Source organism: Lathyrus oleraceus, chromosome 5 (genome assembly GCF_024323335.1).
Source record: "Lathyrus oleraceus cultivar Zhongwan6 chromosome 5, CAAS_Psat_ZW6_1.0, whole genome shotgun sequence".
NCBI lineage: Eukaryota > Viridiplantae > Streptophyta > Magnoliopsida > Fabales > Fabaceae > Lathyrus > Lathyrus oleraceus.
This window is the reverse complement of record NC_066583.1, coordinates 462,340,425-462,365,274: the sequence shown is the minus strand read 5'-3', so window position 1 is coordinate 462,365,274 and position 24,850 is coordinate 462,340,425. Positions and strand designations below refer to the sequence as shown.

General features: G+C 35.2%; 1 protein-coding gene across 2 annotated transcripts; it reads left to right on the top strand.

Moving 5' to 3' along the window:
• Positions 1–14,716: 14,716 nt before the first annotated feature.
• On the top strand, positions 14,717–20,973 carry LOC127085455 (plant intracellular Ras-group-related LRR protein 7). 2 transcript variants are annotated; one of them, XM_051025969.1, is made up of 9 exons: positions 14,717–14,954; positions 16,047–16,116; positions 16,267–16,313; positions 17,319–17,427; positions 17,523–17,608; positions 18,324–18,414; positions 19,004–19,089; positions 20,378–20,464; positions 20,546–20,973. In XM_051025969.1, exons 1-9 carry the CDS (start codon positions 14,856–14,858, stop codon positions 20,654–20,656), a joined length of 786 nt encoding a protein of 261 aa, XP_050881926.1. In that variant the 5' UTR covers positions 14,717–14,855; the 3' UTR covers positions 20,657–20,973. The 2 variants fall into 2 exon arrangements, with proteins under 2 accessions (XP_050881926.1, XP_050881925.1); XM_051025968.1 differs by having other exon boundaries at positions 20,378–20,973.
• The last annotated feature ends 3,877 nt before the right edge of the window (positions 20,974–24,850 follow it).

Genomic DNA, 24,850 nt, shown 5'->3' with positions numbered 1-24,850 from the left:
GGCAGCCTAAAGTGACCGCCATCAAAGAAGCAAATGATCTTACTATATTAGACTTGACAACATTATTTGGCAAACTACAAGAGCACGAACAAGTACTCTTGAGCCTAGAACAACACGAAAAGAAAGAAAAGAAGGACAAAGCTAAGGTGAGTGAAAAGAAATCAATGGCTCTAAAGACTTCCTCCTCAAAGTCTCAAGCAAAAGAGCAAAGTGATTATTCCTCGAGCGACGAAGAAGAAGAGGACAAGAGCGAAGATATGGGGTTGTTCGTTAAACGTTACAATCGTTACGTGAGAAAGAACGGTATCTAACATTCCGAGAAGAACTTGGTAAACTTCCGGAAACAATCTAGGTACTCTAAAAATGATGACTCAAAAGGCAAAATGACTAGAGGGTCGTGCTATACTTGTGGAAAGCCCGGTCATTACAAACCGGACTGTCCGATGAACAAAAAGACAAAGGAAAAGGAATCATACAAATCACACAAGAAATCATCAAAGCCAAGGAGAGCATACATAGCTTGGGAAAGCGATAGCGACTCCTCCGATGATGAAAGTTCTAGTGATGAAGATGAAAATGCAAACTTATGTCTCTCTGCTCATCAAAAGAACAAAAAGAAACAGGTACGACATGCTAAATATGAAAAATCCTCTAGTATGTCTCATTATGAATTACAAGCCGCATTTGATACTTTACACTGTGAAGCTAAAGAGGCCTTTAAAAGGCTTGCCTCAAATAACAAAAATTCTACTCATTTGGAACAAAAAATTCAAGAATTCGAAAGGAAACTTGAGGCACTTAAAGCTTTTATAGTATAAAGCACAAAAGCAGGTTATGAGGATCTTAGAAGTAGGATGATCAACTTTGGGTGTGATACTTGTTATATTTGGCAAGGTGAAGTAAGAAACCTAAAGGCCAAACTTAACAAGGCTCTTGAGCCCAAGATTACCTTTGATATCGATAAATCAAACTTTCGAAAAAGTATGGTTAATCCATATCAAAAATATAAATATGTTATAAAAGATGAAGATAGCAAAGGCAATCAAAATGTTAATTTCTCTTGTCTTTATTGTTGCAAGAAAGGCCACTCCATTGCTAAATGCAAGTTTAGGAGATTCTTAGTTCCTAAAGGCATTTATCAATGGCTGCCCAAATGCAACCATTCCGTTACTCACCATTCAGGACCCAATAAGTCATTGGGTACCTTCTCATGTTAATTGCTTTTCCATAGGTACAATGCCTCGAGACTACCGAGAGAAGATGGGTTCTCGACAGTGGATGCTCAAGGCACATGTCAAGAGACATATCACTCTTCATTGACTTCGTAGCTAAGAAGAAAGGATATGTAACCTATGGTGACAACAACCGTGGAGCAATACTTGGTAAAGGTAGTGTAGGTAATCCTTCTTCCACTACTATTTCTGATGTATTGCTTGTCGAAGGTCTTAAACACAATCTACTTAGCATCAGTCAATTATGTGACAAAGGATACAATGTATCGTTTTCAAAAGATTGTTGCAAAATTGTACATAATGATGATAAGAAGAGTATGTTTAATGGCCTGCGTGTGAATAATGTCTATATGTTAGACTTGAATGAAGTATCGTTAACAAGTGACAAATGCCTTGTAACAATGAGTGAAGATTCATGGTTATGGCATAGGCGTTTAGCACATGTTAACTTTGACTTACTAAATAAAGTAGTCTCAAAAGATCTAGTCCTAGGTCTCCCCAAAATCAAGTTCACCAAGGATCACCTTTGTGATGCTTTTCAAAAAGGGAAGCAAACGAGGATCTCATTTAAATCCAAAAATATCGTTTCAACAACGAGACCTCTCGAACTTCTTCATATGGACTTATTTGGGCCGTTAGGATTAAAAGCCTAGGAGGAAATTATTACGGTTTCGTAATAGTGGATGAATTTTCTAGATTTTGTTTGACTATCCTTTTAGTAAGCAAGAGCGATACGTTCGCCGCCTTTGAAAGATTTGCTAAGCTTTCCCAAAATAAATTAAATACAAACATTGTTGCAATTAGAAGCGACCATGGAGGTGAGTTCGAAAACCATTTATTTGAAGAATATTGCGGTAACCATGGTATCGATCATAACTTCTCCGCTCCATGTACTCCTCAACAAAATGGAGTTGTGGAGCGTAAAAATCGAATTTTGGAAGAATTGGGAAGAACAATGATTAACGAAAGTGGTTTACCGAAATATTTTTGGGCAGACGCCATTAGTACGGTGTGTTATGTTTAGAATAGGGTGCTCATTCGCCCCATTCTAAACAAAACACCTTATGAGCTTTTAAAAGGGCGAAAGCCAAATATTTCTCACTTACATGTTTTTGGTTGCAAATGTTTTGTATTAAATAATGGAAAGGAAAACTTGGGCAAATTCGATTCCAAGGCCGACGAAGGTATCTTCCTCGGATACTCTCAATCGAGTAAAGCATATAGAATATATAATAAACGATTACTTGCTGTGGAAGAGTCTGTACATGTCACTTTTGATGAATCCTATCCGAGAAACGTCGGAAAGGGTAGTGTTGTTCATGATGCAGGTACATCTACAGAAGACATACTCAAAGGTGGCGAGCCGGGGATTGATCAACCCGACAAAGTCAAAGTTGAGGAGGATAAAGATGTACACCATGAGGAAACCGAGGTAGCTCATCCGCCTTTAAACGATGATCTCCCTCAAGCTTGGAAGTCTCCCAAAGACCATCCAATCGACAACATTCTCGGAGATATCTCAAAGGGTGTTACAACTCGATCGAAGCTAAGTAATTTTTGTTATCACTTCGCTTTCGTTTCGCAAATGGAACCTAAAAATCCTAAAGAAGCCCTACTCGATGAACACTGGTTTTTGTCAATGCAGGAGGAACTAAATCAGTTCACTAGAAATGAGGTTTGGGACCTTGTCCCTCCTCCGCAAGATCATCGAGTAATCGGCACCCGATGGGTGTTTAGGAACAAGCTGGACGAAAACGGGGTAATAACCCATAACAAGGCGCGTTTAGTCGTGCAAGGGTATAACCAAGAGGAAGGCACCGACTATGAGGAAACTCATGCGCCGGTTGCCCGACTCGAGGCTATACGCCTTCTCCTTGCCTTCGCTTGTGCGAAAGACTTTAAACTATTCCAAATGGATGTTAAGAGTGCGTTCCTTAACAGTCACATAAATGAAGAGGTCTACGTCGCACAACCTCCGGGTTTTGAATCTCATGAGTATCCTGATCACGTTTATAAACTAAAAAGGGCTTTATATGGTCTCAAACAAGCTCCTAGAGCTTGGTATGAGCGACTAAGTAAATTCTTACTCGATCAAGGTTACTCAAGAGGAAAGGTTGACACAACTCTCTTCATTAAACGTCAAGGAAAACACTTGATATTAGTACAAATTTATGTAGACGATATTATATTTGGGTCGACTAACATGAATCTCGTGAGAGAGTTTTCTGATCTTATGCAGGGTGAATTCGAGATGAGTATGATGGGGGAGCTCACATACTTTCTCGGTTTGCAAATTAAACAACTCAATGAAGGAACATTCGTGAGTCAAACAAAGTATTATTTGGACCTTATCAAGAGATTTGACATGGCAAAAGCTAAGGCCATTGACACCCCCATGCCAACATGTACAAACTTGGATAAAGATGAAAACGGTAAGGACGTAGAGGTAAAACGGTATAGAGGTATGATTGGATCACTTCTCTATCTCACTGCTTCTCGTCCCGACATTATGTTTAGCGTGTGCATGTGTGCAAGATATCAATCATGTCCCAAGGAATCCCATCTAAAAGTTGTCAAACGAATACTTCGATACCTATCCGGTACTCCGAAGTATGGGCTATGGTATTCCAAAGGTAATGATTGCTCATTGGTAGGTTTCTCTGATTCCGATTTTACCGGCTGCAAATCGGATAGGAAAAGCACCAGTGGCACTTGTCACCTATTTTCAAATTCTTTGGTCAGTTGGCATAGCAAGAAACAAGTTTCAGTTGCTTTGTCAACCGCCAAAGCGGAATACGTTGCCGCCGGTAGTTGTTGTGCACAAATCCTATGGGTTAAGCAACAACTATTGGATTTTAATCTCAAACTCGAACGTATTCCCATTTTCTGTGACAATACAAGTGCCATTAATCTTACCAAAAATCCTGTGCGGCACTCTCGCACCAAACATATCGAAATTCGACACCATTTTCTTCGGGACCATGTAGAGAAAGGCGATGTTGTATTCCAACATGTTGACACTAAAAACCAACTAGCGGACATTTTCACAAAGCCGCTAGCGACTGAGTCTTTCTTTCATATTCGCCGAGAACTTGGTATTCTCGATATTTCGGAACGGGCATTATAAATTTCTGGTTTTATCTTATTTCATCTAAGACTATAATCTTGTACTTCTAACAAGTTGATGTTGTTGCAAGCACAAGTTTATTGTTCATCAAGTTACTCCGGCATCGAGGTGATATTGTTCCTCTCTCTCTCTCTCTCTCTCTCTCTCTAAATTTTCATGGTTAAATAGTTGTACTACATGATAATATATATATATATATATATATATATATATATATATATATATATATGACGTATCTCTTTGGATGTTTATTGTTGTGTGGCATTGTAATTATGCATCAAACATGTGAGCGTATGTGCAGAAAAGTAAAAAATGGAAATTTTGCCTGTATGAGTCGACCGTAACAGGACACTGGTCGACGCACACTTAAAAATCTTTCTGTTTTTCAAAATCCAAACAGTATGCGTCGACGCATGCAGAGGTATGGTCGATGCATCGCTCAAAAATTCAGTTTTTTCTCTGCAGAAAACCTTCAAACTTCTCATGCATCTACATTCAAAACTCCCATTAAGTGTGGATTTACATTTCAAACTTCCCACTACATTGTAAGTTGCATCTACCTAGTATCTATTGTTTCCTAGTCTTTCCTCTTCCCAAAACCCTAAATCCTCATCTACAAAAAGGGGAAACCTCTTTCTTGCAAAATCATTCTCAAAAACCTTCTCCAAGCTTCACTCTATATCCACACACAAAGCTTCAAAAATTATTTTCAATGGCTTCCTCATCCCGCAGACCCACCGGTAAGAGATCACGGGAATCATCCGCCGCATCTCTACCCATTTCCGCTGTATCGCTAGTTCCACCGGCTCTCGTTGATTCCTTCAACAAAGATATTAGTAAGAGAGGAATTGTGCGACAACATGCATTCTACAAACTCACTGCAGAACGCATGCATCTCGTGGAAATCATGTCTCTGCTACAATACCACGGCATTGTCAAATTCCTGGAATGCAATGCCAAATATAGCGAAGACCTGGTCCGCGTGTTCTACGCCTGCCTTCATGACAAATTCCGTGGGCACAAGTTTCACTCAAGGATCGGCACGAGAAAGGTATCGTTTAAGTCAAATGTTTGGAACAAATATTTTGATATGTCATTGGATGCTGATGAAAATCCTCTAGCTGAGGTAACTGACTCTCACCAAATAGAAGGTTACGAGTTTAAGAGTGCGTTGAACGACATGCTGAAACGACCCTATCCTGATCAGATTGTGAACAGTGATGCGTTCCCACGAGCTGTCACTGCCGGCAAGCTGAAAATAGGAGAGCGGATTCTCCAGTGGATCGTCTCACGCATCCTGAGACCTAAGAAGGGTGGTCTTTCCAGAGTTGAACAAGTTGAGGTTCATCTCATATATATTCTGAAAAATAAGCGGAAAATCAACTGGCCCTACTACATTGCCAGTAGGATGTTCAGTCTACGTGACTCCGGACGAGGAACGGCTCTTTCCTACGGATCTTTTATTCAAGAGGTCCTTACTGCAGCCGACATTGATCATCCGTCCTTCCCGTATACCTCCATTTCATCAGACAAAGAGTTCAGCCCAAAAACTCTGTCTATGATGGGATATTTTTGGTGTGATGAGTGGAGTATCTACAAGTTTGTTCGAAGAGGGTATGTTCCTGCGACTGTTGAAGAAGATGATGAAAGTGATGAAAGTGAAGAAGAAGATAAAGAGGAAAATGAAGAAGAGGGAGCAGGACAAGCCTCTGATCAGCATGGTGAAGATGATAGTCCTCCACAAGTTGACACTCACGACTACTCAAACTCCGCTTGGGTTCAACATTCATATTCAACTGAAGAAGATGCCCCCAACCAGGGTGGCTGGGGTGAATGGCAACATACGGGCTGGTCAACACAACGTCAATTCTACCAGCCGTATCACTATGATGATGAAGAATCTCCTCCGTCTCCTCCACAGCATGCAAACTCTTCCGAACTGTTGGATATGATGCGAAATATGTAGCTGGCTCAACAATCCTTCATGCAAACTCAGGATGAGCGTTATGCTCATATTAGCAGCCAAATTCAAGCACAAAATGAGAGGCTCGATAACCTCTCTACAAGCATGAATGAACGGTATGTAGCATTTACCGAAACGTTTGAACGCCAGGAACGGTCGGTCGACGGGGGTATCAAGTATCTAGGCGGTATTGCTGAACAAATATCGTCTCTGGATGACCCCTACAGAAACCCGGATATATGTTACCATCGAGGACGACACCATTAGGACATAGGACTGCATATGCATCTGAATTTGTTTGTTGTTTGACTGTATTCATTTTTCTGTTATGCTTGTTTGTGCAAAATCAATTTTAATGATTATCTTCTTTTAATTAATGATTATCGTTCAGTAATGATATTTGGTGTGATATTATTATCTGATAGTGTTATTTCCTGTTGAATTTTATGTTACGTTGAATAATCGTTCCTTGTCTCTTTTTGATGTTGTCAAAGGGGGAGAAAGAGTACAAGCAGCCAAAATGTTCACCACAATTAACAGTCGGTTTTGCAGATAGCCTTAGATTACAAAAGAAAGGGGGAGTGTGCATAATGTGTGTAAATATTGCATGTTGGTTTTCTCTTTGGCTTTACACAGGTTGTCATCATCAAAAAGGGGGAGTATGTAAGGGCAAATTGTCATACAACATACAATCATAGGTTTCGATGATGACAAATGACCACCATGGATGAATCGGCATTGTCGATTCCACTTCTACAAAACAAATGCAACATATCCTTTTCTATGCTCATCTAAAACTGCTATATTTCATACAACATATGTGGATAAAATGTGATCATGACAAAATGCATGAAAATCACAAAAATATAAATTTTTGCAAATTTGCAGGGTTTGAGTCAACCACAAGGGTCAGCGCATGAACCACGGGTCAGCGCATAACATAGACCAGTTGGTGACTGGTCAGCGCATGGTGCCTTGAGTCTACCACAGGGTCGGCGCATGAGTTAGTGCAGTTGGTCACGGGTCGGCGCATGGAAGACTTGAGTCGACCACAGGGTCGGCGCATGGAACTTTCATTTTCCCACGGGTCATCGCACGCCGACCTATGGTCGACGCATACTGAAGCATTCTTCAGTCTGTCCAAAATTGTAGGCCATGCATCGATGCATAGACCTGCTATGGTCGACCGCTCGTGCGCAAATTTCGTTTTTGAAGACTTTCCACTCTGTTTAAAAAGCTGTTATTTTTGGTTGGTAAGTTGGTTACTATATATAGTAGTTAGTTACTTGTATCAACTAACATTTGTGAAATCGATTTCAAGTGTTCAAGGAAACAAGAAAAAGTGAAATAGGTGTCCAAGATTCATCATCTTCATCTTCAACATCTCACAACACATCAACTACACACAATCATTTTTGAAGTGCTTTGTGATTGGTTAAAGGTGATAAGGTTCGAAGCCGAGATTGGGGAATCCGGTTCGGGTTGAAGCTTGTGACAGGTTTTTTCTTGAATAAAACCGTTGGGGTTTTGTCCTCCAAGACTGGTTTGTGTTTGGGGGTTTTGGGACGAATTTCTTCATCAATTTTCAGCTGAGCGAAGGTGATTGAGAAGAGGAAGTCTTCATCAGTCTAGTAGCGGATTCAATGATAGTGAAGGGAAGAATTCGGGTTCGATTTGTTGTGGTTGAGATCAGCCGGGCCGAGGGTTTGAAGAACTGAGGGTTATTCAACAAAGGGGCTGGAATCGGAGGTCTATCAACAACAATCGAAGGGCTTGATTCATCTTGAATCAAGGAACAAGGAGTGGAAGCAACATTCAACATCTTGAGAGTTCTGTTGTATATTTGCTTTGCAATCCTTGTATAAACGGTTAAATTCAACAGGTGATATCTATTAAATCATCTCAATTCTAGTTTTAGAATTGAGGGCAGACGTACCCCGAAGCGAGGACGACGGGGGAACTGCCTCATCAAATCTTTGTCTTCTCTAATTTTCTGCATAATTGTTTTAGCTTAAAAATTAAGTGATTATGGTATAAGCACTTTTGTCAAACCTTGGTATTAATTGAGTAAGAGGTTAAAACTCTGTTTTTGAATCCAAAGTACAATAGAATATTGTACTAGATTAATTGAAAGCACTTACTCAACATAAATATCACTTGGAGTGTTTTTGCACACCAAGTGTTTGATAACTTGCCTAAACCAAAATTATCTTAGTTGTGTATATAGTTTGATTTACTCTTTGAATCATTGGAACTAGGAATCCTAGCTAGTGAAACAAATCCTTGATAGTGTAACTAGTGGAGTGATTCGTATTCTACATTATCACTAATCAATAGGCTTGACGCATATCCGGTTTTCCAATAATAGTTCGTTTTAGACTATATTTTCCTCGGTCGCTTTCGCACTTAAAACAATTTTCAAAACCAATTTTTAATTGGTAGCGCCGACTTAGTTTTTTAATTGGGATCTATTCAACCCCCCCCCCCCCTTCTATATCCGTGCCATAGTCTAACATTGATAACGAGAGATTGGTAATTGATTGAAGGAAAAGCTCATTTAAAACTAGTCATTCTTGAAGATTTAGTTGAGATTTTCAGGTAGTTTGCAAGATTGAGGTGATTGTCAATGGTGCTGACAAATTCCATTGAAAGTAAGTAAGTTCTTCTCTCTAGACTGCCTTGGTAGTGACTGTGTGGAAGGCTACGGACAAGGCAAAGTTCTTATCAAATCTTCAGATAATTTATTGCTCAAGGAATTAGTAGGATCAAGGGGTTAATTCCTACACGTGAAGGCTTAAAGTAGATTAGTGATATTAGAAGATTCAAAAAACGTTAATCTAGTAAAGATTACGCATAATAGTTTGGCATTATGTTGTATACAAGTCAAGATCTATATAGGAGATTTTATTTTTCTCAACATTATTGTGGATTAGTGATTGTATGAACTCTTGCAAATATTTGTCAAATAAAAGGAGCAATGCGGGTTCCAATGGGAACCATTGAAGATTGCACGTAGGCAAAGCGAGGAAGAACGCAAAAATACTATAAATTTCGGTGTCATCTTTCTCCCTTACTCTTGCATTTAATTTTCGTAGGATTGGCATGCTTGGTTATTTTAATTTTAGCGTAGTTTATCGTTTATTCAATTAATAATGATTTATTACGTAAGCTTATGTTTTGTTAGAATTGGGTAGTTTATCGAGTTGAATTGGTGATTAAATTCTGAGAAACAATTAAGGTTAGAATTCACTATATTGAATCGTTGTATAAACACACCTCATGGATTATACAACTAAATTAATTGAATAACTTGTGTATTATTGACCTTTGGTGTTTATGAATCGATTTAGTGTTAACATGATCAAGTTTCAAAAAGTATAATTTTCATATTTTCTCTTAAAACCTTTTACGCGCATATTTTGAAAATTTTGTGATAAGTTTTGAAAAACGGTTGATTTTTTTTGGGTCTATTCACCCCTCTCTAGACCGTTTTTCTACTTCCATATTCACACCCAACAGAAAATCTCTGGAATTTATCACATATGTTACAAAATCAACATTGTCTCTCAAGATCTCTGACCAGTAATACCTGGCCTTTAAAAGCTTGCTCGTCATCGCTCTTCCCCCAATGTGACTTCCCTATATACCTTCATGCACCTCGACTAATACTAGGTCGACCATATCCTCTGCTAAGCACCTCAATATAGGCATGGATTTCCCTATCTTATAAAGCTTATTTCCACCATGAAGTTTCTATCAAAAGTCTTCTTATCCTCCTCACTTCTTCCTTATCTTCTGCTAATTCTTCACTTGTGAAGTACTTGATGATGCGTGACATATACCCTTTGCTTATATCATCACATGGGAGGTTTTGATCTTTGTGCTAAGGGTTTCTAAAATTTTGTGAATTATTATTTTATTAAGACTTGCCTTCTTCGTACTAGCAAGCCTTGATAGTAGGTCGACTAAGTATTTTTTGTCTTAGTAGACATAAATTATCTTGAAAGATTGAGAATGTGTTTTAATCATTTTTAGATGATTTTAGTTAAGTTTGATCAATAAATAAAAAGTAAATAAAAAAGTGAATGACTTAGTTAAAAAGGTGAAAAAAAAGAGAATTGCGAAGAAAATGAACACTTTGCCCCTGGAAAATTTGTGGCCACATCGTGGCGAGAAATGCATCACATCACAGAGAGATGTAAAGTCATAATGGAACGATGCAACCATTTTTCTGTCACATTTTTACTGCTATAAGAAGGTAAATCAAGGAGGAAAAATAGGTTGGATGTTTTTGGTACAAATTTTGACGACAAAACAAGTTTTGGAGCTCTAAAGCGAAGGTTTTCATCACCAAAAGCCAAATTTAATATGAGGATTCATGTATTGTCTCTTTATTTCTTAAGTTACGATTACTAAAAGTATGAGTAGCTAAATTTCTATTGATTAAGGTTTGCTAGACAAACTTGTGTGAACCTATCAAATCATATGTTTGCGTATTCTACTATTTGCACTTTTGATTAATTCAGTATTGTTATTCAGTTAATTTAATGTTCATTGTTTTATATGTTTTGAAGAATTCATATAACAAACTTATAAATGTATAGATTAATGACCATAACTATACGAGTCTAATCAAAATTATCTCTTCAACTTAGAAATTGAATAGATATAAGAAATCACAAGTTGTGACTTAAGGTTTAATGTACCAAATATTGCAAGTTTTAACCATCTACTTGACCTAAGGGATTAAGGAGTTGTAGTGTAGAATAATGAGTTATACATCAAAGAATTAGGTATAATGTCCAAGTTAAACTGTCGTAATCATTGAGAGGGAAAATAGACACCAATATCAATAGTGACATACAAGGGATCCGAAGCAAGGCCTAATCGTCTTTAATTTGATTAATTTTCCAACAAGTTTTTATTTCCGCAATTGTGCTTTCAATCAAAACTTTAATGTTCCTTCTTGGTAATCCCTTTGATTTCATCATTGAACTAAACACAATCGTTCATATTGTGGCCATGGATTATACGGAAACAATAATACTTTGACCTATCAGTTCGAGCGGACTCTTTGATCATATATGGATTTCTTATTCTGACTTCCTTACATTCAGTGTTAACACATTATGTAAGAATACTTTAACATGAGGTATTCAACGGGTTATAAAAGTCAAACTTTAAGCTACGTATTGACTCACACTCTTCTTTAGATTTCCCAAAATCTTTTTATGTTGTTCGTCCAATTTTAGGGATATTTAGGCATCAACCTCATCTGCCGGCCAACCGTTTTTGCTCATACTTGACGTAGGGATGAGCCTTACTTAGAAATTCAATTAGGCCATGGGATTCTTTGCTTCCCAACTTTTCTCTAAATATGCTAACAGGCCATAACCCCCTTTCGAAGATCCGACATTTGAGGCTTTCATCAGTTCCTCTGACGACTACTGTTACTTTGTTAAATTAGTTGATATATGTGCGGAGAGTTTCCTTCTTTACTTGAGTCACCCTACTATGGGCGGCCATACTTACTGATTATTTTTTCCTGGCAATAAAGTGAGGCATACAAGTTTTAAAGAATTTAGTCCACGAATGCACACTTCCACCAGGGAGGGATTTGTACCAATCACGAGCATAATTTGTTAAAGTGAGCACGAAAAGCTTGCATTTAATGTCCCTATCTGCATGGTAGTAGTCCAAACGTCTGTTTACATGCTCTTCGGGGTCTTAGTTCCCATTGTAATCTTATAGTTGGGGTGGGGTGTTGGGGGGGGGGGGGGGGGGGGGGAGGTTGCTAAGGATTCTGGAACTTGTCGTCCAAGATGCAAACTCTTAGAGGATTATATTTCTTAGGTGGAGCTAAAGTGACTTCTTCCTTTCCTTCCCTCCTTGCCGACCTATAACCTTCTAGAGGCGGCGTGACTATCGTTCTTTCCCTCCGGATTGGGAGAAGATGTGTGTTGCCTAAATTCCTAACAACTATGAGATCTTTGGAGATCCTCACGCCCTTTCGCTGGTTCCATTACTTTTTGTGAGACTCCTTCTTAGACGACAAGGTCTTTTGGCACAAAATTCTACAGGCTCTCTTCTATCTTAATGAGCATGTCAACGATGACTTAGGAGTTTTATTATTGGATCATCCAAAACATTTCATTCAATAATTTGTGAGCCACCTCCATCCTAAAATAGCTTCCAGAAGTTGGAAACCATGAAGTGTTTCACGTCCTGTGGCTAGGAGAGGTGCGTCTGATTGGATGAATGATCCTTATACACATAATTGTTGAGCATTGATTGTGACTTGAGAAGTCTGAGAAGCTTATTGGATTATTTTTGGATGTACATGATTTGCCTATGGAGCAAGAGGAATAAGCGGATGATGGTTTTCTATAGTTTTGGCTACTGTTGTAGCCATGCATTGAGCGATGTAACTGGTATCTTTTGATGGTACCACTGCTTGACGGTTATGGTGAAACAGAAATTGGTCGCAAGTTCAATAGAATTGTCTAGAAACGTAATTTTACACCCTAATTAGAATGGATCTAGGTATTATATCAAGAACTCGTGGTGATCGCAGGACTCTGATGTCGGTTCTCGCAGACGACACCAATGTTCTGTACGAGAACAAGATAAAGACGGGGTAAGCTGAGCTGAATGTTGAATCACGACAAAACTTTATTTTCGATGTGGTGGACAAAGCTAACCTGCAAGATTAACGCTCCAACACTTAAGTTAGTATGAGAAGTGAATAGTAAAATTTCAAATAGGAGAATCCATACCTCTGAATGACACGCTCATTTTGCTTTTATAGAGAAGTTTGTTAATAACGAAAATGTGAAAAGGAAGGCGTGGAATGTAAATGCCCGTAGGATTGATCCAATATCATTTATTCTATCTCCCAGGAGTCACCCATAATAATTTGATTTATGTTCATCGTCTTTGCCATGCCATGTCTTTCCAAAATGTTGGGCTCACATTTGGCCTAGACGATCGGCCCAGAAAAATAACAAATAAGAATATTTCATATTTCATTAAAATAAAACCGCAAAGATTCCTATTTTGACATTTTAAAGAAAATTATATTAGACAAACCCTATATTATATAATTCTTTAAATATAATTTTATAATAATGAATTGTATGAAAAATTTAAAGAATATAATTATTGACAAATAATAATAAAGAAGAGTCTTAATTTATCTTCTTATTTTTATAATTCATATCTTTATTTAATTAGTTAAAATTTTGAATATTAGAAAAACATTTAATTAAATTTATTTTTATTCTCTTTTTTATTTAGATATTTTTTAATTAGAATTTTTAAAATTAATTTAAATATATAAAATTTGAACAAATATTTTACTTAAAATAGAAGAAAAGATAAAAGATAAGACCGAAAGCAAAATCTAATCGTCCTTTGAACATTAAAAGAAGTACATCATCTTAATTGAAAAACCAAAAACAACTCGTCAAACCGAAACGTCACCTAACATTGTTATTTTATCGAAATAGAATTTCATATAGTTGTAAGTTGCACACATTCACACATTTAATTTATTATTAATTTATTTGATCAAGATCTAATGGTCCAATAAAATACATATTTTAAAATTTTATTTATAATTTTAAATATCAAACTGAAATATCTTCCATCCTGTCTTGATCAAACAAATTTAATAAAGGAAGATGAAATTTAAAAGTCATTAAACAAATTTATTGTTTATATCATCAATACTGAAAATCATCTTGTTGTATTTTGAACTTTAATTTTTATACTCTTTAATTGATAGTTGCTACATTTCTAATTTCAACTACTTAATAAAAGATTGTAACCGTCTAAATGTTGATTTTAAAGACAAACAAACCATGTAGTTCGGAACTTCTTATCCATTACTAGTCACCAATATTTTCATAATCTTATTAATAATAATGACATGCTCTAAACATCTTATGTTTTTTTTTTAATTTTATTTGTGTTGAGTTTCTATGCACCAAAGTAAAACAATTATATTCTTTATAACTTCAATTATATTCTTTTCAAAATTAATTTAAAGGTAAACTTTATATTTTTAGTTAAAAACATTTTTTTAATAATAACAAATAAAAGTATTTAATATTTCATTAAAATTTAATATTTTTAATAAAAACGGTAAAAATTCTTATTTTGACCATTTAAAAGAAAGTTATATTAAATAAATCAGACTTTTATTTTAATTAGTTAGAATTTTTAATCAAATTTCAAAAAAATTCTATGACTTTCTTTTTTTATTTAGATATTTTCCAATTAAACATTTTTAAATTAATTAAATATATATAAAATTTGAATAAAATATTTTAATTAGAATAGAAAAAAAAGATAAGAGAGAAAGTAAAATACCGAAAACACCACCGAGGCAGTACGTCATCAGTGGTTGGAAAACCCAAAAAGAACAAAAACGCGGTTTCAGTTTCTCTCTTGTTTTGACTCTTCACCTTCAAAATCATAACCATTTTTTTTTTTGTTTTTGGAAAACCAAAAGAAAGAGAGAAGAAAAAAAATGGGTTGTTTCGCCAGCAAAAGCTCTGAGACGAAAGCGAGTAGAGTCTCACGGTGGCGATCCACTGGCATTGTTGCTTTGCGCGATTCCAAATTGAAGGTAGTTAACTACTCAACCTTCATCGTTTTTCTTTTCATTGTTTTTTTATCAATTCTAATTATTCAATTTAGGGTTCGAACATTTGTGGTTAATTCAGTTTGCACACATGATTAATAGATGTATCAGGTGGTGTTGCTGGGACTTTATTAACCATAGATTATATCTGTGATTAACATTGATTTTCAAGTGTTCAATTGTGTATGTAGTTGAAGCAGTTGAAATTGTGGTTTATTAAGTTTGTTTGATGGTTAGTGGTTAATGGTTAATGAGTTATTCAATCTTGATATATTCATTAGCCGTTTGTTGGAATGAGTTTACCATGTGTGTGAAGAAGTTATGAGTTGCGGTATAACGGTTTAAAAAGTTGTTGAATTCAGTTGTTTTGAATTGATGTTGAAATAACATTTCTGATGTTAATATGATTCTAGTGGTAGTTTGAATATCTGTAGCACCGACATCTCTGAAAAAATGTGTGTCTGTGTTTGTGTCTCACACCAACACAAACAACAACACTCGTGATTATATTTAATTTATTCATTTTTTGAGGTAGTTTAGATGAATCTACTGGTATCGATGTGTCGGTGTCGGTGTCGTGTATCCGGTGTCTGTATTTCATAGGTTTGAATTATCATGTTAGTCTATTTGAGAATAATTTGTTAGTCTAATTTTATTACTTTTGTATAATAAGTAGTCTGCGAAGGATATAATTCACTTTGTCAATTTTTGTGTGACCATTAGTTGTTTTTTATTTATTATAATATGATGGTTTACATGAAGGGAACATTAGTGCTCTCTTTTAAATGGAACTATGTTAGGTTCACCCAAAAAATAACTAGATCAACATGTGGCACGATAGGAAGATGTGTGTTGTCACGAGTTTCCCTGTGCACGTTGTCATAAGTTTTCTAATTTGTGTGTATGAAAGAATATTTGTTGGGAATGTTTGTTCTTTAAGATCTTTCATCTCTGTACCTCAATGAAGTCCCAGACTCCGTTGGAGATTAGTATTTGCTAGCCTGTGTACTTGTGTTTGTTTTCTTATGGGAAAACATGCGACTTACCTTGGTTTCTTTTGTTTTCCTTGTAAAACAGACATTTCCGGATGAAATTATTGATTTAGACAGATCTGTACGCACTCTTGACTTAACGCATAATCGAATAGGTAAGTAGTTTTCTTTCCTTTTACTTACATTTTGGTTAAGAAGCCTTGGCTTTGAAGTGGTTGTAATAATTTTGACCTCAATGAGAAGTGTATTTCCTCTTTGTTGATGCTGTTATTTTATTGCTAATAAATTTATTTTCATGACTGCAGCTGACATTCCTTTGGAAATTAGCAAATTGATTAATATGCAGCGCCTGGTAAGAACCTGACATTTTACTCTATGCTTGCAGCATCTCTTTCTTAAAAGCTGTGGCATTTTATCTTAGGAAGTAAATTAAATCAGCTGCAATAGATTTTGGCATGTAGTTTGACAATCCTTTTTCGTAAAATTATTTATTTATATGTATTCTATCCCTTATTAACTCGAGTTTGCTTCCTCGAGTATGTGCTGTTTTGTACTATAATTTGATTGGTTTTATTTTCAGTGAAGTTCCAAAAAATTTGTGTTTAAACTTGAAAGGATAGTATTATGTAGGTTCTACTCCTTAATAGATTGTACTCATGAATTTCACCCAATCATTGTAAAGTGTGTCAGAAAAAGTGTTTTAAAGAGTGTCTTGTTAGCACTTATCTTACCGGGGAACCAAAAAGAATTGAAGAGTCTAGTGCTCACTGGTTATGGAACCCGTGCACATTAGATATTACAACTGTCTCGTCTGCTTACTTAGTAGGTGATACAATCTTAATCTAGTTGCTGTACGTAGTTCTCTCAAATCGAGTGTTGTCAAATAGCGGTTATAGCAATGTTATGGCTCTAGTGAGTGAAATTTTAACAAACCTCTATTATTCCACGATACTCGATTTAACAGTGGTATTTAAACAAACCGCTATTTTCTGTGATTCACGATTGACAACACTGCCCAAGTCACTCGTCAACAAAAGAGAGAAATAAGAAATTTTGAAACCTTGGTCTAACCGAAGTTTGGCTTGATTCCCACTTTGAACCCTATCATAATGTTTCTTTCATTTTGATGTGTGGCTACTCCTTGATGCCAGTACAACTTATAAATTTTATTTATTAATTTTGAAACTCATGCTTTTTGGGACACATGTTATGGCTCTAAGCACATGGCTATCTTTCATTTGTTTTTCCATGGTAGAGTGTTGGTAATGGTTGCTTACTTGTTTAATTTTATTTATCAGTGCTGCTGCTGATCGATAAAAAAATACTATTATGTACTGAAGGTGCTCTAACATCGCAGGTATTAACAGACAACATCATTGAGAGACTGCCAGTGAATTTGGGGAAACTCCAGTCTCTCAAGCTCATGAACCTTGATGGAAATCGAATTACTTCCTTGCCTGATGAATGTAATTCCTCTTCTTTCACCTTATAAGATACTTTTTTAAAAGAAATGTTGTTATCCCTCTTTTATGTAATAACTTACAGTGTATTTTGTTTGTAGTGGGCCAGTTAGTAAGGCTTGAACGCTTGTCCATCTCAGGGAATTTGTTAACATCTTTGCCGGCAACTATTGGCAGTTTGAGAAACGTAAGTAATTATAAATAATGAAACCTGAATATCATCTGACTTTTTATATCGCTTCTGCATTTATGGAATTTGGAAGATTGCACACATACTGCATTTATGTGTAGATATACGTGTATCATCACTGCATGCTTATTGCATTTTGAAGAGTTTGAGATCATCATTTTAAGCTTAAGACATTTCAGAAAGGAAGCTTTCTCCATGCATACATTTGAGACACAACACACCATTACTTTTTTACAACCGTCCATGAGAGAATATGAATTCCGTTCCTTGAGGTTACAAGGTTAAACTGTTACCACTGAGCTGACATCTCATGGACATCATTACTCATTATAATGAGACACGTATTTTGTCATGTCATCGGTGTTGTAACCTTTTTTTTCCCTTTCTTTTCTTTCTAACTGTCATGCTTGTTAGATAGTATACTGTTTTTTTGTTGACATGGTTATTTTTTAAACGAAGGAGTGTTTTAGGACACCCTTTTAGAACTCAAAATTATTTTATTTTCACTATCTTTCTTATCTTCAATGTTATATAAACAATGGATGTATGCTATAGTGACCTATGAGTTGGATTTGCGTGACGCTTGCATCATGACCTTGCTCTCATAGTTAATGATCTGAGCGTGCCCGTCTTGGATTGTTGGGGGGAGATTATGATATGAAATGTGCACCCTTATAACTTTTGAAGTATGATATATTGTTTGATAATGCAGCTGTTGATTTTAAATGTCTCAAACAACAAGCTACAGTCCCTTCCAGAATCTGTTGGGAGTTGCTTCTCTTTGGAAGAATTACAAGCCGATGGTATGTTTCTGATTGATGGGTTGACACAATTTTTTCATTTCTGCAATGCATGAGCATGGTAATGCATGTCTTTTTTCCTTGTAAGAATTTGAAATGATTGGTGAGATATTTACCTAATTGACATGTTACTTATTTAGTTTAACTGGATTATCTTGATTATTAGTCAGATTCGGAGAATCTACCTTTTTGTTATTTCTGTACCAATGGAAGTTTTTGTTTTATGGAAGATATAAATTCAAGATTAGATTAGACTTTAAGTTTGAGAATAGTTTTCTTCTCTTACAAGTTACATCATATCTCTAAATCAAAGCTGAGGTGTTTGCACTGTCTTATGCTTTCTAGTTACTTGGTCTAGTTTAATTTAATTTAATCAAAAATTACAATTTGGTTATAATTTGAACAAACAACAATATTTTGGGTTCAAGAATTATTATGGTGATACAACATAAGACTAATACCCTTGTGATTTTCCATTTTTATGATTATTAAATTTGGATATTTGGAACATTATACACCACCTTTCTTATTTATTTGTCTTTATGCTGCTTCTGAATGAATCTAATTTCAGACTTTTTTGTGAACATTTCAGATAATCTTATTGAAGATCTTCCTTCTTCTGTGTGCAATCTCTCTCACTTGAAGTCACTTTGCTTAGACAACAATAATGTGAAGCAGGTACCGTTTTGTTAAATTGTAGTGTAGATTTAATTTAAATTTGAAAAAGAATTGGGTTGTTAAGGGTAAGTTTGTCAAAGAAAGGTCCAATCAAAAGTTAGTTGTTGATGATAGTTAACTCTGGAGTTGCCTCTATATAATTGTATATATACTATACTCTAAATCCTTATTACGGAAAAAATCATGAAAATACGTGGAAACCATTTCTACGAGATAATACAAGACTCTCTCAAACCATGTTTTCACGAAAGAGTAATAACGCGGTGAGATATATCTTGATATTCTAACAGTCTTCCTTAAGCTAAAGCTTTCTAAACATTAAGCTTATTAAAATGAACCCTTTAAAAGGAAAAAATCTATAGTGACTTTACAAGTTATGGCTAGAAAGTTTATTAAAACAAGGGCCAAGTTAGATTGCATTTGGGATAAGATCTGGGACCAGACTATATCTTTGATAAGAGCTAGGGCTATACTGCATCTTGGGGATAGAGATCCTATTCCTTTCTTAAAAGAAATGGAAATCTCCATTATTACGGTTGTGTCCTGACTACGCTAGTTGACTCCACAGTATAGCTACCTGAGTTCATCTAGCGAAACCACTGTTATATAGGAGCTTGTCTTGTCAAGTTTTTAGCATTTTATAGACTTTGTAGACTTGAATGATTGATTGCAAATTGTTTGATTATTATTTTTTCTTGTAAATAGTCTGAACTCAATAATTTCCAGTGAAAGCATAAACTTGGAAATTACTTGACTGGGTGGTTGCTTATTAACTTCCCTCACTAAGAATTATAAGTTGTTTGCTGCACTAGATTGCTGCGTATACAAGGGGACTGCACATAGTTTTCATAACCAAAGAACGAAAATAATGTGACTTGAATATTAAGAATATCAAATTCCATTCTTACACGCATGCATGAATCGTTCTTCACTATAACCACTTGTAAAAGTTGATTGAGTAGTGCAGCGATTGCTGAATCAATATTTACAATTGCGCTGATGCCTTTTTTGAACCATATCTTGTGATTTATGTAATTTTCTGTCAATTTTGAATTGTCATGCAATAATTGCGTATTCTTGTCTGGTCGGTAACCCATCTTAGCTTAATTTGTTGGTTGCTTACAGAATATTTTACGTTTTGTTATTTTGGGTTGCTTTATTAATTTTATGCAATACTATTAAATTAGGCTTAGATACTAGATGCTTTTGATATTATTTTCCCAATCCAAGATTCTGAGTTTATGTAATCCAGAATGTCTTGGTGATACTTTGGTTTCCTTTTGGGCAGATACCTCTGAATCTTTTGAAAGATTGCAAAGCTCTTCAGAACATATCACTGCATGGTAATCCTATATCATTGGACCAATTTCAACAGGTATGCTCTTGTTCCCAGATTTTATTCATCCTTCTCACTCATCTATTTTTCAATGCAATTAAAGTATTGGCGATTATCCAGATGGATGGGTTTCAAGAGTTTGAAGCAAGAAGAAAAAAGAAATTTGACAAACAAATTGATTCAAATGTAATGATTGGCTCCAAAGGTCTTGATGAGGGTGTCGATCTGTGAAATGCCTCAGGATTTTCTGGGTCTACTTGCAATAAATGGTTTTGAGATGTACATTTTGGTGAACTTTGGTTGTAGCATTGTACATTTTGCCTGCAAATATGTTAGATTATAGATGGAGTCGATTTCGAACAATGGTCTAAAGATTTCATATAAATGATTTGATGCCAGTTTGTTAGCTATGAAAAGGAAGTTATATTATACATATATTGGCAGCTGTAAATTAAGACTAATTTTGATGCAATATGGAAGGCACTGCATTCTTTACACTCTCAATCGATTATATTATGTGTAATAGAATGCAAATAATTCTTGTGTTACCTTGGTTCATTCTCCTATTGTGGTACCTTGTTTGCCTGCAAATTATATATGCTGGACTCAACTAAACAAATGTCATCAATAGTAGGGGATATATTGTACAAATATATGATAATTTGAAGTGAGTATTTAGAAAGGGATCATCGTTTCTTGAGTTCGGATCCTCGATTAAAGTATCTTCAAAAGTATCTTGTGCTGCTATTTTATGACAAGTCATTCAGCTGTCATTGATCCAGCGGTAAAAATGTGAAATATAACAGAAGCATATTGATTGTTCCTGATACGAGTTTAGTTTGGTTTCTAACCTATTTTCAACATGTGTGTTGGTTTGTTCATAACTTCTGCAAACTATTTTCATCATTTGTTTGATTTTGGAATGAAGAAGGTAGAAGAACTATGATTGTTAAGTTTACTGTGAAAATAAGCATGATGACTGAAACCTGAAACTCCTGTCCCATGAATGAAACCAAACGCACATTTTTGTTGGGTTAAAATGCATGATGGGTTGTTTATAGTTGCCTTTTATTATATAGATAGCTTATATATAAGTTCCTATTTGTGTATAGATATGTAATGAGGAGTTCGGGTAGCAATGTGCTATGATAAGAACTCTCGGTGTTTTTCGGATTATTATTGGATGATTATTGATTCTCTTATTTATAATTGTTGGGGTGCATGCTCCAACACTAATCTGGTCGATGATCACAAATAGCAATTGACAACGCCGTGTTAGGGAGACCATGTTAGGATTTATAGATATCCATATGTTTGGTCTCAAGTTATGGGTTGAGAATTCTAGGGGTAGGCTATAGGTTCATTTGGAGGCGGTGCCCGCTCTCTAATTCTTATGTTGAGAATCCGTATATATGGTTAGCTATATGAGTCGTATTGGGCTTAAGAGATGAGTTATGACTTTTAACATTGGGTCATATTCCAATACATGTATGACGATGAGTTCATGAACTTCAAATCTTATAAGGGTGAAATGCTGAAGATTATTATTCTAGTCCATCATCCCTTAAACACGAGGCATGTAAGGGAAATATGTTGTTACTCAATCCACCAGCATCTCAAGCATGAGTCCTCTAAGAGAAATGTGCTTAATCTAATTTCTCTTAAAATTTTATTGAAAAGTTGGGGTTACGTCTTATGTTTCACTATATTACGTTGCAGTTACTTGGGAGGAACTTCGTGTTTCACATATCCATGCCCCTACGTGAGAGTTGTCCGATCTTCTCTGTCTATTGTTTTATTTTTATTCATGTCCTTTTCCTCTTATCTCATTGCCTTAAAATTTGAGTTAAGTCTCGTGTTTCTTATAAGTTTAAGTGGTTTCGTGTTACATGCAATATTATTTTCATTTCGTGATAAAGTATTTCCTCTCCATTTTTTCTTTCATTTTATATTTTGCAGTTCATCATTAATGATGATTCTCAAAGAGATAAGACCAGATATAGATGTTGAAAAGCTATTATCACTAACCATGATTTTTCCGTTATGCGTTGCTCACATTTTAGGAAACTTGGTGGAAATATGACCTAGATAGGGTTATGTTAGAGAAATTTTAGGTTTGATTAGTAGCGATTGTACGTAGTTTTAATGATTTGAGTGGGAAAATGTGAGTATTTTTACGAAAGTGATTGTGTTTTAATATATATTTCATCTTTTCCAAGATTTGTTCAAGATCCCTCCATGGACCTCATGATTGTTGTTATGACTAACTCGTCTGTCGTTGACCTTTTCTATTACAGTTCGTGTTACTTTCGTGATTGTTTTGTAATTATCTTATAATGATTTGGTACTAAAATTTGCTCCACTAGGAGCTTATGCATGAGGATCCATCAATCAACCTATTTATGCTTATCTAGGGTCTTCATAATTACCATATTTTTCCAGTGAGATAATTTATTTCTTTAATGAATTTGACATATTTAAATTTTTACACCTTTTGTTCTATTGTCTTCATGCACTCTTCTCCCATCCCCCTCTTTCATTAAGAACATACCAATATCAAGTGTGTGGGATGACCTTTAAGAGAAAAAGTTCACACTTTTTCACCAAATAACAAAATTCAACTGTCATGGGTTTATGTCAGTTTCAAAGACCGCGTTGAAGGTGTTACATTTAATTGATATTGGATGTCATTGTATTATTGAAGTTATTCGAGGGTGAGACTCATCCCTTTAAATGCTTCTTATAAAGGGCTATTAGTAGTCAGGTACTAAAAACCACACTAGACCGACCAATTCAACTAGTTGAACAATGAACTGTACATGAATCTGGTCCAAGTATGCTTAAAAATCTTATGCTTTAGAATGGAGAACAAATCATTAAAATGGTTGAAGATCTATAAAATCGGCGGTTCAATGAATTCAAAAAGTTTGGACTATGTTTTGATTTTTTAAACAAAAATATACTTTGACAAAGAAAAATGGTTTCTTCGCACACACATCAAATATCTTGAAAAGGAACATAAGCCAAAAATCTCATTCTCAAATATACTACCAAAAAAAGACGAACAAACATATGCACAATCCCACATCAATATCTTTCTTGAATCCACATTCATTACAACAAGAAGAATGCTTTCGAAACCATGATGAATGCTCCCTCGATAGATCCTTCTGGTTTGACAGTAAAAAATTGCTATGTTTTGAATATGTTTAGGTAAATTATCATTTATTTATTATTCCAAATTTTTTATTCACAATTATTGAAAATGGGGGGATATATGGGAACATATATTAAATATAAGGATAACTCAATGTGCCTCTGTTCACTGAGAGAAAGATCAAATGCATCTCATGTTGGCCCATGTCATTCTTTTAGGCTCTAGGTTCAATGTATGACCTAGGGCAGATGTCTCAAGCTCGTGGTTCTTAGTCTCAAGGTAAATCTTGCTCTCATGCTCTGCCATTTTCTCAGGCTCAAGCTCCTGCACCAGTATGATTTTCTGAGGGGCATCAAACCTATCTTTGTTGCCTCAGTAGGTAAAACATCGAGGTAAATATTTAATTTAATTTTGATCTTTCAATTATATAATTAAAAATATCATACGTGTTTATTAGATATATAACATTTTTTGAAGTACGGGGACATGGTGAGATGTGTCGTAAATTTTAAATACATTTCTTGAAGCAAAACTTTGAAGTCGTTAAACGGGAAGTAGTGAAATGGATTTTTAGGTACTCAAAATTTACAACAAGTCATGGTATCATGTTTGACAGCGGGCATGACGATCCTTCAATTGTAGGATATGTTGATTCAAAATATGTCGGTGACATCAATGATAAGAGATATACAACTAAGACATGTCTTTACTCTTGCAATTAACCTATTTATTAAAAATCATTAATTCAATCCATAACAACCATGTCTACAAGTGAAGCATACTACATGGTAGTATTTGAGGTTGCCAAGGAGGCCTTATGAGTTACAATATTGGTTAGTGAATAAGTTGTTGAGCAAGGTGAAGTTCCATTTCATTGTGATAGTCATAACGACATTTGTTTGACAAATAATTAGGTGCATCACACCAGTGAAGGGAAATCACGATTAAAACATGAAGTGAAAAATATACATCGTGAGGTGTGATCATTAGTCTATTCATATAATAATATCAATGTTTTACCGTTATCTCACTTCACAATAAAGTTTGACATACTTTATGAATATTGTCTTTATGTTTAATAGAGTCTCACAATTAAGTCACACTTAAAGTTTCCAAACATACTAGCTATTCTATGAACTTAATTACTTTGAAAAAATAAACATAATAAAGTAATTTATTATTATTATTATTATTATTATTATTATTATTATTATTATTATTATTATTAATAGATAATTTGATACAAATATCAAGTTTTAATAAAACTA

What these genes read in the sequence shown, in the direction of transcription:
- LOC127085455 (XM_051025968.1), top strand. Translation starts at nt 14,856, where the DNA reads ATGGGTTGTTTCGCCAGCAAAAGCTCTGAGACGAAAGCGAGTAGAGTC. An exon ending in TGCGCGATTCCAAATTGAAG is followed by an intron (nt 14,955 to 16,046) that starts GTAGTTAACTAC and finishes CTTGTAAAACAG; the next exon opens with ACATTTCCGGATGAAATTAT. An exon ending in CTATTGGCAGTTTGAGAAAC is followed by an intron (nt 17,609 to 18,323) that starts GTAAGTAATTAT and finishes TTGATAATGCAG; the next exon opens with CTGTTGATTTTAAATGTCTC.